Raw genomic sequence first — 19862 nt, forward strand, 5'->3', positions numbered from 1 at the left:
CCATTTCAAAAATTTTTTTTACATACACATTTAAGTGACATCGACTACGCTCTTCTAATTATGCTGTTAGGGAATAGACCTTTTTAAATTATTGGAGAAATTAGAGGTGAGACCTCTTCAGGAACTCTGTTGTTCATTTGTCTGCAAATTTACAGAACTACATAGGTTATATGTGAATACTTGTGTATGGGTTATCTAGGCAAATGTAAATGGCTTTTCATGTTCCTTAACTGCCTAGAGTATTTTAGATAAGATCATTTGAGTCTTCGAAGCATTCCTAAATCATAGTTAGACTTTTTTTTTTCCTTAAAGATTCGGCAGGATGATACAAGTTCATCCATCAATTTCCTGACTCGAGTTACTGGAATTGGGTAAGAGTTATTTTAAGCAGACAGTAGTAGGGTTGGTTTTATTTTTTGTCAGCCTAACTAAATTATATACTGTTTCCCTTTAAAATCTGTACCTTTCCACCTCTTTGCCTTTGTCCATAGTTTACTCCTTTATAGCTTACATGTCTGAGGCCAATACTTCAGACACTGCCTCTGCTGTAAAAGCCTTATCCAAGACAAATAGAACCTCCTTCATGAAACCGTTTTGATTCCTCAGCCAGAAGTAACCTCTCCTTCCTCTGAACTCCACTAACACTTGCTCTGTGTACGTTATCACCCCTTCTAGTTCGTGCCTCTTTTGCCTCTCTGAACATGATATTTATCTTAAACATTTTAGCTTTTTTCCACAGCACTCAGCATAGTACCTTATGAATTTGGAGCAGGCACTTTATTTCTTTGTGTGTATGTTAAGTTTATTTGGTATCGTTAAGAATTTGCCATTTTGGAAGACAATTTAGCATATACATAACAGATTAGCCTTGTGGTTCCAGTTTAAATTGGGCAATTCGTTTAGGATCGTGTTAAGTTAAAATGTATAAGAAAACTTAGTAGATTTGTAATAGAATCAGATTTGTTAGTTGAACTTAAAAGTGTGAGAAAGAACTAGACTTCTGAATTTGAATTAGAAATTGAATTTTAGTTAGAAGTCGTTTTAGAGAGTACTTGTTGTATTATCCTCTTGTTCTAGGCAAGAAACGGAGACTTAACTACATAAACTCAGATAACTGTAGCAAAGCCAGGGTTAGAACCCAGGTCTTCTGAGTCCAAATTCAGTTCTACTTGTTCTAGGCCATATTGTCTTGCTGACATGAATATCACTTACTGTACCACACTGTAGTATCAGGCTGTTCACACAGGTTACCGAATTATGTAGGATTATTTGTCTCAAAACACTGTGGCACCAGACTAGTGTGTTTTTGTAGGTATGTATATGTGTTTCTTCCTATTTCTGCTTCTACTTTATTATGTTGTGAATTGGTATAAGGGAAAAAGCATCAGGAGATTTGGGTACTGCTCCCAGTGCTACCACCAACTAGATTTGTAACCTTAGCAAGTCACTTCATCTTTCTAGGTTTTAGTGTCCTTCCCTGTAAAATGCGAGGGAGGCTAATCTCTAAGGTTCGTTATGCCCTGACAGTCTTTAAGAATATCTTCAGTCATTTCCGATGCTGTGATTTATTTATATGAACGCAGCAATCAGAGTAATCTTTTACAAACCTAGATCAGATTTTATCACTGCTTTGCTCAAAACCCTCTAAATGCTTCCCACTGCACTCAGAATAAAATCCAAATTTACCACTGTGGCTTAAAAAGCCCCATATAATGTCTTCTGCTTGCCCCATCCCGTACATCACTCTAGCCATACTAGTGTTTCTGTTTTCTTAACAAGCCAAGGTCATGTCAGCCTTACGGTCTTTGCACTAATTATTTCCTCTGCCTGGTATGCTTTCCTCCTTAGTGTCCCTGATGACTGACTCTGTCATTCAGATCTCAGCTTAAATATAACCTCAGGGGCTTCCTCTCACCTAGCCACTCTGTCATATCACCCTATTTTAACTCATTGCGTAGCACATCTAACTAATTTGTTTGTTTGTTTGTTTATATATCTATTTATTGTTTCTCCCTGTTCACTAGAATATACATTTCATAAGACCAGGGATCGATCTTGTCTTGTTTCCTGCTGTATTTTCAGCACTTAGAAGAGCAGCTGGCACATAGGTCCTCAATAAATCGTAGTTGAATGAATCAACAGTTTTCAAGTGCCTGTATGTCTGTTTCATGGAATAAAGTACATGGACATATGACAGCTACATGCATAGACATTTCATACCCAAGTTCATGGTCGTCCTCCTAATGATTGAAGCTTCAAGAATTCTTACCTTTGGATAAAATTGAACATTACCAGAGTAATCAATCATTCAATATTTTAGCAGGTCGTCTTGAGCTCAGTAGCAACTCTTTGTTTGACAAGAGAAAACATAGTTGGTTATTTGTTAGAAGGATCCTGAGTTTCACCTGCAATACTGAGATAATGCTTTTCTTTCTTTGTAGGCCATCTGCTGCAAGAAAGTTTGTAGATGAAGGAATTAAAACATTAGAAGGTGAGTGTGTACCAAAGGTCACTCATTCTAGTTAAATGTGGTCCTGAAGGACCATTAGTGCACTAACAAACTAGAACTTCAAAAACCCTTTTGCAGTCAGTAAATGCAAACGGTAAGATTTTCTTTTTAATTCTGTAGTGGAGAGTAGACGCATATTTTGTATTACTATCTTAAATGCTTTTAGGTTTATAACTCAGAGGAAAATCAAGAAGTGGCTTCTTGGTTTAAAGGCAATGAAATATTTATCATTTGCAGATTTTTAAAAGATATAAATTGCCCTTGTTTCTTTAATAAAATTTTGGACAACAAAGTCTTAACATGTCAGCCTGAAAACTAAATTTTGTACATTGGGAAAGATTCTGTAAGAGGCTTGTGTGTTTATTGAAGTCATTTTTGCTTTCAGAGAAACAATAAAAATAGTCTAAGTCAAGTAATTATAAAACATTTTCCTTAAACCTAATTAAAAAAAAAAAAAGTTGCTGTCGAATTGATTCTGTCTCTTGGCGACCCCATGTGTGTCAAAGTAGAACTGTGCTCTACAGGGTTTTCAATGGCTGATTTTTCAGAAGTAGAACACCTGGTTGTTTTTCCAAGGCGCCTCTGGGGTAGACTCGAACCTCCAACCTTTGGGTTAGCTGCCAAGTGTGTTAACCGTTTGTACCATGCAAGGACTCCAAACTAATATAAAAAACAAAAAACAAACCTGTTGCCAGTGAGTTGCCTCTGACTCATAGCGACCCTATAGGACAGGGTAGAACTACCCCATAGGGTTTCCAGCAAGTGGCTGGTGGATTCCAACTGCCAACCTTTTAGTTAGCAGCCTGAACTCTAAACCACTGTACCACCTTTAAATATAATTTATCTTCTTATGCTTTTCAAGGGCATATACTGTATGGATTCATTACAGCACATTCATGGCATTTGGGGTTTAATATTTGTGGGTTCAACTATTTGCAAGAAACCCAAATGATTAGAGGGATAGGTTTTGGAGATGTCTGAGTTTGAATCCCAGCTCCACCACTTTATTCGATGGGTGGCCTTGGTGCATCAGTTTCTCAACTACAAAATGGGAATCATAATCTATGCCTCATATGATTTAATGTACGAATGTATGTCAAGCACTTAGCAGACTGCTTGGTTTCTAGTACATACCACACATACCTGTTGGTGTCCAGTCAATTCCAACTCATAGCAACCCTATAGGGCAGAGTAGAACTGCCCCACAGGGTTTCCAGGGAGCACCTGGTAGATTCAAATTGCCGACCTTTTGGTTAGCAACCGAGCTCTTAACCACAGTGCCACCAGGGCTCCTGGTTTCTAGTAAGTACTTAAAAATGGTAGCTGACTCTTAAGAGACATGATTAATTAATAATATTACTAAGTCAAGAATTTTTGTGTAACATTGCTAGAGAATGAACTCCACATCTGCGTCTCAGAGGGCATTTGTGCTTTGTATGTTTATGGGATATGTAGTTTATCTGAGTGAAAGGATTTGCTAAGTGATTTGATTGGGGTCAAGAATTTGTGGGTTTCTCAAAGGTATCCAGTTGTATCTTTTGGAAATATAAAAATTTGATTTTTCCATTTCATAATTCATAGATGTGTAATTAAAAACTATATATGTCTTGATACATGCTACAGTATGGATGGAGCTTGCAGACATTATGCTGAGTGAAATAAGTCAATCAAAAAAGGACAAATATTGTATGACCTCACTTATAAAAAGACAGGACCAGGCAAATGTACAGAGACCAAAGTTTATTAGTGGTTACGAGGGGCAGAAGGGTGAGGGGGCTTATTGCTTATGGAGTACTGAGTCTCAGTTTATGGTGATGGAAAAATTGCACAGCCGATTAATGTAATTGCTGTCAATAAGTGTACACCTGTAAAAAGTTGAATTGGCCAAAGTTGTGTCATAGATATATTTACAACAGTGACCAAAAAAAAAGAGTAGCTGCGGAGGCTGCGTATATATAACCAAACATCTCATGGAATTTGGTTCCTTGGTTTGGAGGTTTAGGGTCATAGTTTCATGGGACATCCCAGCTAATTGGCCTAATAACATGTTTAGTGCTTCTGTTCTACCTCCTAGTTTGTTGCGTAGTGCCTGGGGTCTTAAAAGCTTACCATTGGCCGTCCAGGGCACAACAATTGATCTCTATTTGCCAGGAGCAACAAAGAAAGAAAGAGTCAGGAATAGGAGGAGGAAATGGAATGTGTGGCTAATGTCCTGCGTGTACAGCTGCCTCCTTTGCCATGAGACCAGAAGAACTGGATTGTGCCTGGCTACCATTACTGAATGTTTTGATCAAAGATTCTATTGAAGAATTCTGATCCAAAGAGAGAAAATGCAGAACAGAGTTTCAAATTCTTATGGAATCCAGATTTTCTGGAGCCATGGAGGCTGGATGAACCCATAAAACAATCAGCCACCTTGAGGTAATCTTTCAACCTTAAACCAAAAATATCCCCTGATGTCTTCTTTAAACCAAACAATAGTTTAGGTTAACTGATAAAGAATGTCTCCCTTGAGCGTTGTGCTCTTTTAGGATCTATCTGTTTGAGATCAAATTGACAATAGCAACTCAAAAGATTAGGAAACTTGAGGGGCAGTGAGTTTATGTTAATGGAGGAGGAACAACTCAGAAAAGGAGGGTGAGAGTGGTTGTACAACTTGAAGAATTTAATCAATGTCAGTGAATTGTATCTGTAGAAACTGTTGAATTGGTGTATATTTTGCTGTGTATATTCTCAACAACAACAAAAAATAAAATATTTTAAAAACTATATACACACATATGCATACAAATATATATACAAAGATGCATATATATACACTGAATATTTCCATTTTATTTTCAGTCATATACTTTAGTGTTTTCTGTGTGCGTACAAATATGGGAAATAATTAGTGCTCCATGTATGATGAAGATGCTTATTTCTCTCCATTTTATCTCTCCAGTGGCAATTTATATGTGTGAATATAAAAGTGATTATTAGGATGTGGCTTTTGAAGCATGCTTATCTTTTTTATTTAACCAGGCTCACTTCTGTACTTGTGGTTCATGCCCAGTAAAGGAACACCTAAATGGAACTAAGTCACTTTTAGACTTAAGATATGACATTATGATATGACAATTTTTTTAATTAAAAGATGAAGATAATACCTTTCCTTTCAACAGTATTTTTAGCACAATACTTGCACAAATAGGTATTTAATAAATACTAATAGAATGAAATAGTGAATGAACAAATGAAAAATATGAGTGAACTTAATCATAAAACATTCAGAAGTTGTGATTACTGCTGTGCTATCAATGGTAAATAAACCAATGTAGGTTCTTACAAGGTTGCTTTCTGCTATAGCCAGTGAAATTTGCTATGACCTTGGTATGTGTCTTAGTCATCTAGAGCTGCTATAACAGAAATACCACAAGTGGATGGCTTTAACAGGGAGAAATTTATCTTCTCACAGTCTAGTAGGCTAGAAGTCCAAATTCAGGGCACCAGCTCCAGGGGAAGGCTTTTTCTTTCTGTCAGCTCTGGAGGAAGGCCCTTGTCATCAGTCTTTCCTTGGTCTGGGAGCTTCTCTGCGCAGGAACCTGCAGTCCAAAGGACACGCTCTGCTCCCAGCACTGCTTTCTTGGTGGTATGAGGTCCCCCTGTCTCTCGGTTCACTTCTCTCTTTTATATCTCAAAAGAGATTGGCTTAAGAGACTAATCTTGTAGATTTCATCAATATAACTGCCAATAATCCATCTCATTATGTCAATGTGATAGGATTTACAACACACAGGGAAATCCCATCAGATGATAAAATGGTAGACAATTGTACAATACTGGGAATGATGACCTAGCCAAGTTGACAGATATTTGGGGGGGACACAATTCAGTCCATGACAGTATGTTATCTACTGTTTCATGTTAACTACAATGTAAAATTTTTATTCAGTAAATGAAAATGATCATAAAATCAACTATTAGGTTTTACTACACTGATTTAGAGTCACTTTTACCTAGTTCTTAATTTCTGATTTTTTTTTCTCATTATCTTTTCAAGTCATTTCAGTGTACTTTTTCCCCAGGCAATTCTTTGTAAAAAGGGTTACCGAATTTAGCATTTTTTAAAAACAAGAAATGTTTAACACCTTAACTTTATTTGTCATTTGTACAGATCTCAGAAAAAATGAAGATAAATTGAACCATCATCAGCGAATTGGGCTGAAGTAAGATAGCAGGTTTTCTTTTCACACTTGAAATATAAAAGTAAAAAATTTTTTAGCCATTCTTTCATACACCATAATAACTCCCCAAAATTAGCTAACTACACCAGTTTTTTATGTAGAAATGCTAAGATTTGTTGTGACCTCCTGTAGAGGATATGCCTGTATTCACACACTTTGTTATTGCTTTATAGTTTGATGGTTTTAAGGATTTCTCTCATTCTCTTGACTTTAGTCGAGAACTTCCTGTTAAAATAGATAGGACCAAGTGCATCAGTCAGTCAGTGGGTATTTAGTGCTTATGTTGTGTAAAGCACTGCATTAGGCTTTAAGGATGTAAAGAGGTTCAGTGTAGCTCTTAAGTTAATAGTCTACCTGAGAAGTCAGGACATGAACATGAAAAACTAAATTAAAAAAAAAACAAACCTGAAAAACAGTATGGAAATAACTAGTAGACATGCTTCAATATTAGCATCAGTAATTATTTTGTGTGTCAGATATAATCTGGGAGAAATTTCTAATTGATTATTTACAGTACATAGTATATAAGCACTATGTGTATCTCCTCTGGTTTTATATAGTTTTGTTGGTGATTCTGTCCTAATAACCTTCTTAACATCACTGCTTATGCCTTACCATAATATTTTTAAAGTTATACTACCCTTCCAGAATTCTGAGCCAGTAAGAGACCAACATGGTGTGGTTCTCACTTTTCTCATATTCACATAGTAAGTGGAAATATTCTGAAGAACCTGGTTGTTGTGGGAATTGGTTTTGAACTGGTGCTTCTGAGACATCATTCTCAGACATAATTCTTAGACATCATTTTATACTGAGATATTTTTTATAACAGCTTCATTGAGGTATAATTCACATACCATACAATTCATGCATTTAAAGTATGCAATTCAAAATGGTTTTTAGTATATTCAGAGTTGTGCGACCATCACTACAATCACCACCCCAGAAGGAAACCCTGTACCCATTAGCAATCACTTCCCAATCCCCCAGCCACCACCTCCCCTTCTTCCCCAACACTAATCTGCTTTCAGTCTCTATACTCATACTACCCATTGCCCTTCAAGTTGATTCTGACTCATAGCGACCCTATAGAGCAGAGCAGCACTGACCCATAGTGTTTCCAAGGAGTGGCTGGTGGATTTGAACCAGGACTGTATATATTTACCTATTTGTACATTTCATATAAATGGAATCATATAATACGTGATCTTTTTTTTACTAACTTCTTTCACTTAGCATAATGTTTTCAAGGCTCATCCATGTTGTAGAATAATATTTTAATATGCAATAATTTTGCAGGATTTAAGAGCAACAGAGTAACCCCTTGACTTGTCAGTAGAGAGCACTCTAATTTGGAAACATGCACTAACTTAAATATGCTCATTTACTCTTTCTTAGGATGTGAATGTGAAGTTCATTCACAAATAAGTATAGATGTCACAGATGTTACAAAGGATGACACATAAGGATTTTGGTCAAAGTTAGGGAATTTACCGCCCCCTCCAAATTTTATAGTTGTCTTCCTAATGAATTCTAGTGTTAATTTTAAAATAATTTACTGGGATAAGGACACTTGTTTATGGTAGGCAGTTTAATTTTTAAGGAGACTGAAATTTTACCACAATCTTTTGTCTGCTTATTTTGTCTTTATAGATATTTTGAGGACTTTGAGAAAAGAATCCCTCGTGAAGAGATGTTACAAATGCAAGTAAGAGTACACTGAGTTGTATTCCTTGATTAGAACTGAGAAAGTCACCTGGGGAAAAACCACTTTTGGAATGCTGACTTACATTTTTCTTCTGCTAGGATATTGTACTGAATGAAATTAAAAAAGTGGATTCTGAATACATTGCTACAGTTTGTGGCAGTTTTAGAAGAGGTAAAGTACTTCTACTCTTATGTTGTTTGTGCCTTGATGTTAAAATTGCCTAATGTATATGAAAAAACATGGATCAGAAATGTAATTTGTGTTATTACTTCATAGATTCACTTAACACCCAGTAGTATTAACTAAGTTTATTTGTTTATAAACTTTGTTAAAAACAAAGGGGAAATTCAACCTGATTTTACTCTGGGATGATATTTTAATGACTAGTTTTAACAAAATTTATAAAATAATTTTAGGTATATCAAAACGCAAATACTGCTTGTCTTTGGCTAGCTGCTAGTGAAGCTATGAGTAGTTTTATTTTTTACTTTATTCTGCAAATTTTCTATAATGAATCTAAGAGTGATGTCTCAGAAGTACCAATTCAAAACCATTTTTCACGACAACCACATTCTTTAGAGGATCTACACTTACTATGTGAATTCAAGGAAAGTGAGAACCACACCATCCTGGCCTCTTACTGGCTCAGAATTTTGGAAGGGTAGTATAAGTTTAAAAATATTGACTTTTAAAATTGGAATAGAAAAACTGTCTTTAAAAATTTTTTTTAGATACTTGAGTGAATCTCTGGGCCACCTATGAGGTTTTGCCAAGGAAGTAGGTGACGAGCTATCAGAAATACTCTGGGTAGCTGCTGTAAGAATCTGGAGTTGGCAAGATGAACAGACTAAAGCCATAATTCCTGATATGTATAAAGGACATTGGGTTGAGGTCCAAAAACCTGAGTTTGGAAACCAAATCTACTACCACCATCTGATCTTAGTAAGCCTGTCTTTCTAGATGCTGAAAAAAACAAACCAAACCCATTGCTGTCTGGTTGATTCGGAGTGGAACTGCCCCATAGGGTTTCCAAGGCTGTAAATCTTTATGGAAGCAGACTGCCACATCTTTCTCCCAAGGAGTGGCTGGTGTGTTCCAACAACTGAGCTTTCAGTTAGCAGCCAAGTGCTTTAACCACTGCACTACCAGGGCTTCTTTCTAGATCCTAGTTTCCACATATTCAAAATGAGGGATTGGAGTTAACTAGTTGTTTAAGCCTGTCTGTGAATCATAAAAGTTAAAAAATATATATATACATTAAGAGAAGGAAAAGACAAGCCACAGACTGGGAGAAAATATTTGCAAAACACATAATCTGATGAAGACTTGTATCCAAAATATACAAAGAATTCTTAAGCCTCAACAATAAGAAAACAAGCAACCTAGCTAAAAAGTGAGTAAAAGATCTGAACATCCACCTGACCTCATTCGGCAAATAAGCGTATGAAAATATACTCAACATCGTATGTTACTAGGGAATTGCAGATTAAAACAACAATGAGATACTACTGCATTCCTATTTGAATGACTAAAATCCAAAACACTGACAACACCAAATGTTGATAAGGATGTAGAGAAACAGGAAGTCTCATTCATTGCTGGTGAGAATGCAAAATGGTATAGCCAACTAAACGAATGATTTATAAGAATCAGTGCAAAGCTGCTTCCTATGAGGCAGAGGTTCAGGATATTCCAAATGTCCAACTTTTCCAAGCTGCTGTACCAGCCTATCATCTCTAACATTAACTACTCCCCCTCCCATCAGTACTGTCCCTCCCGTCTTTGGGTTCCCTAATTTGCTGCCAAGTCTCACAGAACTCGCGAACCATATAAAAGAAATGGCTCACGCGGTTGTGGAGGCTGGCAAGTCCCAAATTCAGGGGTCAGGTGTAGGTTTCCCCTGACCCACCTGGCTGCAGGAGCCAACAGACCCAAAATGGCAGTTCAGACCACAGGCTGCTGGCTCACAAGGCTGCAGAAGCTGGCGAATCAGGTCACACGATAGGCCACTGGCCCAAGGGGCTGTGGAGGCCAGTGAATCCCAGAATTGGCAAGTCAGACAGCAGGCCTCTGGGGAAGTCAGTTGATCACAAACTAGACAAGGGATCCAGACGCAGAAAGCGAGAGCCTCACCAGGATGCACACATATGTCTTAGATGCAGGCCACACACCAGGGAAGGGCATAGCTTTAGTAAGGGTGGGGCTTGAGTCACGCCCTCCTGCAAGGCTGTGACCTAAGACACACCTTACACCAATCCTGCCTCATCAACATGTAGAGGTCAGGATCCACAACACATAAATTGGAGGACAACCACACAATACAGGGAATCATGACCCAGCCAAGTTGACACCTAACCCCAACCGTGAGAGGTTCCATATACCTTATTTGCATAGTCCTGCTCAATCATTGGAAACCCTGGTGGTGTAGTGGTTAAGAGCTATGGCTGCTAACCAAAAGGTTGGCAGTTAGAATCTACCAAGTGCTCCTTGGAAACCCTATGAGGCAGTCCTACTCTGCCCTCAATTATGTGTGAGTCACAAAGACCATGGGTAGAAGGGCCATATGAAGTAATTCATTGCACCACAGCCGCTTTGGAAGATAGTTTGACAGTTTCTTACAAAGCTAAGCATAGTCTTACCATATGATCCAGCAGTCATGCTCCTAAGGATTTACCCAAACAAATTGAAAATTTCCACACAAAAACCTGCACATGAATGTTTATAGCAGCTTTATTTGTAATTGCCAAAAACTGGAAGCGGCCAAGATGTCCTTTGATAAGTGAATGGATAAACAAACTACAGTACCTCCACATGATGGAATTCAGCAATTAAAAAAAAAGAACTGTCAAGCCACAAAAAGACACGGAGGGACCTTAAATGCATGTTGCGAAGCGAAAGAAGCCGGTGTGCTACATACTATATGATTCTAACAATATGATATTCTGGAAAAGGCAGAACTTACATAGAGACTGTAAAAAGATCATTGGCTTCCAGGGGTTCAGATGGGGAGAGAGGGAGAGATGACTAGGTGGAGCATGGGATTTTTAGGGCAGTGAAACTATTCTGTATGATACTGTAATGGTGGATGCCTGACATTATGTATTTGTCAAAACCCATGGAACTGTAAACTTAGTTGCCATCAAGTTGATTCTGACACATAGCAACCCTACGTGTGTACAGTAGAACTGCTCCGTAGGGGTTTCAAGGCTGTGATCTTTCAGAAGCAGATCGCCAGGGCTCTCTTCTGAGATGTGTCTAGGTGGGGTTGAACAACCAACCTTTTGGCTATTAGTCGAGCATTTAACTGTTTGCACCACCCAGGGACTCCAATGTAAATGTGGACTTTAGTTAATTATAATATATCAGTATTGGTTCATTTATAACGAATGTACCACACTAATGCAAGGTGTTAATAATAGGAGAAACTGGGCAGATGGGGCAGTGGGAGGAGGGCAGTAGGGGAGATGAGGAGTTATATGAGAACTCTGTACTTTCTGCTCAGTTTTTCTGTAAAATTAAAACTGCCCTAAGACGTAAAGAAGGAGCTCTGGTGGTGCAGTGGTTAAGCACTTGGCTGCTTAACCCACCAGCTGCTCCATGGGAAAAAGATGTGGCAGTCTGCTTTTGTAAAGATTTACAGCCTTGGAAACCCTGTGGGGCAGTTCTACTCTGTCCTATAGGGTTGCTATGAGTCAGAATCAACTCAATGGCAATGGGTTTGTTTTTTAAGACATAATCTATTAAAAATAAAAAAGAGGAGGTAAAGAGGATTATATTATGCCAGCCGTGTGCTAGGCACTGTGCTAGATGCTTTTACATGTATTCTTATTTAGACATACAGTAGCCTATGAAGTAGTTTTTAGAAGTTAACAGACAAGGAAACTGAGGTCTAGAGGAATATACAGTTCTCATTTGCAATAAAGAGAAGACATTTAAAGTGAAAAAAAAAAACATCCACCCAAATGGAAACAAAATTTCATAGTATATAGTAAACAACAGGTTCGATCAGCTGTATATAACTTGCCTGAAGTTATGTGGTGGTACAGTGGAAATCAAAACCAAAGCCTAAAGTCATTACAAAGTCCTACGTCCTTGTCTATGATACCATAATAGTAATTTTTACCAATATTTACTAAATGAGTTCAATTATAAGAGTTAAAATGGGTTTCCTGATTAATTTTGCAGAGTTAGAGTGAGTCTACTGTTTAATTTGAGATTTTAGACATATAGTTGTTCATAGATATATTTGAAAGCAGTTTTTAAATATTGTCTTTATTCAGTATTGAGTACTTGAGGTGTATTTTAATACATTAAATTAATTAATTGTATGTATTGTATATCTAATGCCAATTACTGTTGTTATCCCAGATTCTGCTGTCTGCATCTATGCACCTGAATAGTTGGACAGAAAATTGAAATCCTTTAACTAATTCTGAATATGAAGCACAGTGAAATAGACAGTTAGGCTATAAGAAGTAAGGCTTCTCTATGTGTGTCATCCACTTGGTCCTGTGTTCGCCTAAGTGATACGTTTACATGGAGAATTTAGTACATATCCTTTCTTTTCATAGGCGCAGAGTCCAGTGGTGACATGGATGTTCTTCTGACCCATCCAAGCTTTACTTCTGAGTCAACCAAGCAGGTGCCTCAGAATCTATTATCAAATGTGATCTGTCTCACACAGCAGTGACTATCATTTTATAAATGACAGTTGGATATTTTCAAATAAGTTTTTGCTTTAATCCTTCTGAAAAGTCAGTTGAAGTGTTTTGTACTGATTGAATTCTGCAAGAGGTAAACTAAGTTATTGCGAGGAATACACGTTTATCCCCAAGGAATTGAAAGAAGGACCGTCTAACATTTGAAAGAGATGAATTTTAGTAAAGTATTTCCAGAATTGTTTACTGTCTAGCACAGATATTTTAGAAATACTCAGTATAATAATATCCAGATTTTCATTAAAAGAATATTTTTCTATTAAAAAAATAGGGTATTGTGAAACTTTACCTCTATTAGAAAGCCCGCAAAGTCAAACTCTTTTTGATTTTGGGATATATGCCTTCACGTATCTACCAGCTAACTCTTTGACTTAATGAAACAGATAAATACAAATGATGTTTGTTTTGAGATATGCTGTTAGTGAGGAAATGTGGTTTCTAAAGATATATTTCATTTGATAAGACGAATTTTCTGTAAGAGGAAAAAGTACTTACTCAGAACATAGGGAAGGTAGGCATTCATCAAAGATAATCAGAAGAGTCATGTTAAAAATGTTTTCTTGCCTTAACAGACTAATTGCTCTTTTTCTTATTCCCTAATTATGATTCTGCAGCCAAAACTGTTACATCGAGTTGTGGAGCAGTTAGAAAAGGTCCATTTTATTACAGACACTTTGTCAAAGGGTGAAACAAAGTTCATGGTAAGTACTTGTTTAACACATTTGGAAAAAAAAACCTTAGAGACAGTTCAGTAACCATTCTGAGTGTGTGACCTCACTGTAGTTTAGTATTACAGTCAGCAAATAGGATGTCTGTGAGACCTGAGAGAAAAATAGTTAGCAGGATACCTGATTCTCATAACTAATCTCAGAATATTTTAATAAGGTATTTTGTTTTAAATTCCCCATTTATAAATGATCTTTGCCATCAGAATAATTAGGCATAATCTGCTATTTTAAAATATCTATAATGACTTGCCACACAGTAAGTTTATCCTAAAATAGCAAATGTTCTCATATTCTCTGACTCAGAATTCTTCAGTAAGTGAGGTTAGAAGTATCTGAGTAGGATTAATCTGTTACAACACCAAAGAAAAGGAATTAGGGTATGAATGCAGAGGGGAAGAAACATATCACATGGAATGATACAGAGGGGAATCAGTAGATGGGGACACGCGTAGAGATTTTCACAGTGAAACCCATCCTGATGAATTGTCAAAATCCTGTAGTCTTCCTAGGTAGTTAAGGTTTAAAGATTCAAGGTGACCTTTCTCCCTCCCTGGCCATCTTGGTGGCTTCTCTTGGTTGGGGGCCATCCAGCACCTAAGGCAGGAGGACGGTGGCCACGAAGAAGACAAAAAAGTCGCTGAAGTCGATCAACTCCAGGCTTCAGCTTGTTATGAAAAGTGGAAAATATGTGGTGGGGTACAAGCAGACTCTGAAGATGATCAGGCAAGGCAAAGCAAAGCTGGTCATCCTCGTCGACAACTGCCCAGCCTTGAGGAAATCTGAGATGGAGTACTACGCCATGTTGGCCGAAACTGGCGTCCATCATTACAGTGGCAGTCATGTTGAATTGGGCACAGCGTGTGGAGAATGCTACAGAGTATGCACACTGGCTGTCGTTGATCCGGGTGATTCCAGTATCATTAGAAGCATGCCAGAGCAGACTGGGGAAAACGAAATCATGTAATTTTTTTCTGTAATAAAACTAGTGACAGCTTGTTAAAAAAAATCAAGGCAAATGACCAATGGATGAAAAACAGGTTAGTAAGTGGATCTCTATGAAAACCAACAGGAAGGCAAATAGAAATCCAGGATCACAACTTTTACGTCTTTCTTTGGCTTATCTTTATTCTGCTGCTCACTTAAATGCATCATTTGCATCTCCTTTTCTCTGTGCCCCCTTTTCCCAAGTTATATGACTGAAAGGAAAAATGGCGTGCGTTGAAAGAGTGAACATGTGAAAACCAGTGAGAGTCTCAAAGCACAGATTCTTTGCAGTAGTTTTAGCCAAAAGTAGAAGGCAGATGCTTGAGAAAGATAATAAAAATACTAGCTCTTTAAATTCAGCAAGGTGATGTTAATGGGCTATGAGTGTACTGCCTAAGTGGGTCACACCTGTTTAATGTCTACAAAAAGAACGTTGGGAAGGATAAAAATAAGAGTTCTAGTCGTGTTCAGGACTTACACCTCTGATCTGTTCCCCTGAGTCTGTCAGGTTTCGAGCTCCTTTTCTATGCTCAGAAGTATAACAAATATAAGATAGTATTAAAAATGGGGTTTTTACATGCCCCATGAACATCCTTTTAAAATTTAGATTGATTTTAATTCACTCAAATTGAATGTGTGCATAAATCTTATATTTAAAAAAAAATTCAGTCGGATAAAATCCTAAAAATATTATGTTCTGGTCAGGTTGGATTTTTTTTATAGTAGGAAAATGTCTTGATTCCCTGTACCCCTGGACATATTCTAGGGATCCCTTCCGGCCTAAATCTCTCCTCAAATAGTCATCTCTGTGAAAGGCACTAGAACTTTCTGCTGGGGAAGTACACCAGCTGTTTTCAGTTGGTAACCAGGGAAGTGTTTATACGATACAATAGCAGAAAGTTATTTTTACAGCCTTAGCAGTGTTCCACTGTGCTCAAAGAGAGATCCACAGGAAAAACCAACAGAGGCTGTAGTAAGCCAGCTAGCAAGAATACAGGTAATCCAGCTAGCAAAATTACAAGCTGGTGGGCTGGGTGTAACCTGAGAAAAAAAAAAGGTAGGTAGCCAAGTATATGTGAACATAAGGAGCTGACTAGTGATGGAATTGGGTTATCCTAGTAGCTGCTCAATCAAAGAAAGAGACTTTTCCCTAGGAAGTACAAAAACAAAAACCAAACCTGTTGCCGTTCAGTCGATTCCAACTCATGGTGGCCCCGTATGTTACAGAGTAAAACTGCTCCATAGGGTTTTCTCGGCCATAATCTTTATAAAAGCATATTGCTAGGCCTTTCTTCTGCAGTACTGCTGAGTGGGTTTTAATAGCCAACCTAAAGGTTAGCAGTCAAGCACAAACTAGTGACCCTGTGCCACTTGGGGACCTTTTAGGAAGTGCAAGGGCATCCAGATCTCAGTGATGGCTACAAATTAGGCCAGTTCAGACCTCATTTGTACACGTGGTATTTGAAAGGCTCAGATCACTCACCCATCCAAGGATAAAACTGGGGTTGCAGGAAACTTTGCTCTACCTTCCCTTTCTCTTCTGTCAGTCATATACCTAGCAACACATAAACAGGTATTGCCAGAAAGGGATGGTGAGACTACATCTCACATACTTTTGACATGTTATCAGGAGGGCCCACTCCCTGGAGAAGGACATTATGCCTGGTAAAGTAGAGAGTCAGCGAAAAAGAGTAAGACCCTCAACAAGATGGATTCACACAGTGGCTGCAACAATGGGCTCAAGCATAACAACCATTGTGAGGATGGCGCAGGACCGGGCAGTGTTTTGTTCTGTTGTATGTGGGATAGCTATGAGTCAGAACTGACTCAACGGCATCTAACAACAGCAAAAAGAAAGGGAAAACCCCAGAACTATATCCAGAAGAAAACAGGTTAAAAAATAAGAAAAAGGAAAAAAAAGTTTTTCTAAGTGTAGAATACTCAGATGAAAGGGCGAGAAAGCAAGGCCTCTGAATGTGATGTAAGAATCAATCTTGGTGGATGGTTTGTGAATAAAGTTTGAATGTTATACATTCAGTTCATGTATTCCCTGCAGCTTAAAAAAATGCTGTGTTTAAGCTTGCTGGGTTTTTTTGTTTTTTTTTGTGGCACAAGAATTTATTTAAAAAAATTTTTTTAATTGTACTTTAGGTGAAGGTTTACAGAACAAATAGTTTCTCATTAAACAGTCAGTACACGTATTGTTTTATGACATTGGTTAACAACCTCACAACATGTCAACACTGTGCCTACTCGGCCTTGGAGGACCTTTTTTTTTTTGGTGAAAATATACATAGCCAAAGATACACCATTTCAAAAATTTCTACATGTACAATTCAGTGACGTCGATTACGTTCTTCCAGTTGTGCTGCTATTCTCACTTTACATGAAGGTTTATAGAACAAAATAGTTTCTCATTAAACAGTTAGTACACATATTGCCTTACGACAATGGTTAAGAACCCTACTACATGTCAACACTGTCCTTACTCAACCTTGGGTTCCCTATCACCAACTTTCCTGTCCCCTTCTGCCCTCTAGTCCTTGTCCCTGGACTGCTGTGCCTCATTAGTCCCGTTTTATTTTATGGGGCTGTCCAATCCCCAGCTGAACAGTGAACCTCAGGAGTGACTTCGCTGCTGAGCTAAAAGGGTATCCGGGGGCCATACTCTTGGGGTTTCTTCAGTCTCCGTCAGGCCAGTAAATCTGGTCTTTTTTGTGTTTTAGAATTTTGTTCTACATCCTTCTCCAGCTCTGTCAAGAACCCTCTGTTGTGATCCCGGTCAGAGCAGTCAGTGGTGGTAGCTGGGTACCATCTAGCTGTACTGGACTCAGGCTGGTGGAGGTCTTGGTGGCTGTGGTCCATTAGTCCTTTGGACTGATCTTTTCCTTGTATCCTGTTCTCTTCATTCTCCCTTGCTCCTGAAGGGGTGAGACCAGTGGAGTATCTTAGATGGCTGCTCACAAGCTTTTAAGACCCCAGACGCTACTCACCAAGGTAGAATGTAGAACATTGTAAGCTTGCTGTTTTGACCTGTATAATTAGTGGGTTTTTTGTTAGGATGAGAAACATGTCAGGTCAACTTTCAAATCAGTTTATTTTGAAGCCACCAAGAGGTCATTTGTATCTTGGTTGAAAGAAAGAGTGGATGTTGGTATGCTGCACTGTAGAAAAATAGATTTGGTCCAGAAGATAGAGGATCTTATTCTGACTCCATTGCTAAATTGTGTGACAGTAGGCATGTTGCTTTACTTCTAGAAGGCCTTAATTTTCATATCCATGAAATAGTAATAATATTTCTCTGCCTATTTCAAAGAGCTATTTTGTAGATCAAATTATTCCACAAATAATATATGTGGAAACTCTTTGAAGTTCTATGTACATCCTGTAAAAATATAAGGTATAATCTGTTTGGAAATAGATCAGTAGAGGAAGGCAACCCAGTAAGGAGAAAATTAGGGAACAAAAGAATGGATAGAAAGTGAGAGAAGATGGTGATATGAGAGGAGAACAGAATTGGGGGAATGAGTACCAAGAGGAATGAGAAGATGTATTCAGTCAGTTCAACGAATTTGTATGATGTATCTGCTACCTTCCAGGCACTGTTCTAGGAGCTAGGGGTATGTCAATGAATTTAAGTAGAATTTATATTTTGGGGGCATGGGAGGGGGCTGGTATGAACAACAAACATAATAAATAGGTAAATTACATAGTATGTTAGGTTAAGGTAATAAATGTTATTTTATGAAAGGCAGGATATGGGGAGATGGTCATGTAGGAGGCAATATTCTATAGGGTGGTCAGAGAAAGCCTCATTGAGATGACACTTGAGGAAAGACTTGAGGTGGGGGAGTTAGCCAAGCTGATATGTCGGGGAAGAGATAACGTGCAGGCAAAAGGCATCAGAGCACCGACCTTAACTGAATGAACATTAGCCAAGACATTCAGAGAAGTGAAGATCTCTAGGTCTGAAAGGAAATTGTCTGTAAAGTGAATTTAACTTATAAAGTGGAATAAGCCATTCTCATTCCATATCAACTTGATTCCAGACCTCTTGTTGCTTATAACCACTGAAACGAAATGGTTTTAAAGTATGATCATCCATGTGTTTTTCAAGTTATCTTCAAAACATGAATTACTTTAATAGTAATCAAAACCGTAGGAAAGCCAGGGTTATTCCAGATCTTCTTGTAAAATCAAGGTCTTTAGATAATTGAGCTGTTCTTCCTGTGAATATAATAACATTTAGAAGAAAAAACAATTTCCTGTGCTTTTAGATGTCTGATAGCTTTATGTATGATGAGTACCATTCAGATTTTAGTATTTTGTGAAAGTTGGCCTTGGGTGGTTTTCTGTGAACTATCTACAGTAAAGATTCAAGGGACAATAGGAGATACCTTGACTGCCCTGAGGAAACGAAAGAGGATTTATTTCAGACACTCAACATGAAGCAACCTAATTGAAATGCCAAACAAAACTAATCCACTCAGTCTAACAAAGAATTTATAATGATACAGAGAAATTCTTCAACATTAGCACTTCAGAAAAAGTGCAGGAAATAAAATTAGCCTTGAGGAAAGGAACAAAGCCATTAGATGAAATCCTATGACTGATGTGACAAACAGCAAGATCATTGCCTGTGGTATCCAAACAGCCATATCCTCAGGTAATGCCTGATGCTAATACCAGGTGGAAATCATTTCTGATCCATTTGAAGGTGGAAGTTGAGTTGGAACTTGTTAATGCCTAAACAGGTAGGTTTCGTATTTTGAAGATAAACAGGTTTCATTAATCTTTCAGCCATACAGTGAAAGAAAATATTTATATTAGATTTTAATTTTTCTGTTTTTTTTTTTAAATTGTACTTTTATTGTACTTCAGGTGAAGGATTACAGAACAAATAGATTCTCATGAAACAGTAGTACACATATTGTTTTATGACATTGGTTAACAACCCCACGACATGTCAACCCTCTCCCTTCTCGACCT

At 37.8% G+C, this 19862-nt stretch overlaps 2 protein-coding genes across 4 annotated transcripts in view; both read left to right on the top strand.

Moving 5' to 3' along the window:
- POLB (DNA polymerase beta) overlaps positions 1-19862 on the top strand; it is a 40593-nt gene that overhangs the window by 8629 nt on the left and 12102 nt on the right. For 2 of the 3 annotated variants that reach the window (XM_004382085.2, XM_023736649.1), the window contains 7 exons: positions 313-371; positions 2442-2491; positions 6666-6717; positions 8389-8443; positions 8542-8614; positions 13015-13085; positions 13776-13862. In XM_004382085.2, coding sequence (XP_004382142.1) covers positions 313-371; positions 2442-2491; positions 6666-6717; positions 8389-8443; positions 8542-8614; positions 13015-13085; positions 13776-13862 — 447 coding nt within the window. The remainder of the gene's footprint in view (positions 1-312; positions 372-2441; positions 2492-6665; positions 6718-8388; positions 8444-8541; positions 8615-13014; positions 13086-13775; positions 13863-19862) is intronic. The other variant, XM_023736648.1, reaches the window with a different exon arrangement.
- Positions 14326-16110, top strand: LOC111821564 (60S ribosomal protein L30-like). The gene is made up of 2 exons (XM_023736634.1): positions 14326-14398; positions 14489-16110. The coding sequence occupies exons 1-2, from the start codon at positions 14326-14328 to the stop codon at positions 14851-14853; spliced, it is 438 nt and encodes a 145-aa protein (XP_023592402.1). The 3' UTR covers positions 14854-16110.

This window comes from Trichechus manatus, unplaced genomic scaffold, assembly GCF_000243295.1.
Source record: "Trichechus manatus latirostris isolate Lorelei unplaced genomic scaffold, TriManLat1.0 scaffold00090, whole genome shotgun sequence".
Lineage (NCBI taxonomy): Eukaryota > Metazoa > Chordata > Mammalia > Sirenia > Trichechidae > Trichechus > Trichechus manatus.

Coding starts and splice junctions, on each gene's coding strand:
- LOC111821564 (XM_023736634.1), top strand. CDS start 14,326: ATGGGGACACGCGTAGAGATTTTCACAGTGAAACCCATCCTGATGAAT. Junction 14,399..14,488: donor AAATCCTGTAGTCTTCCTAG/GTAGTTAAGGTT, acceptor CCAGCACCTAAG/GCAGGAGGACGGTGGCCACG.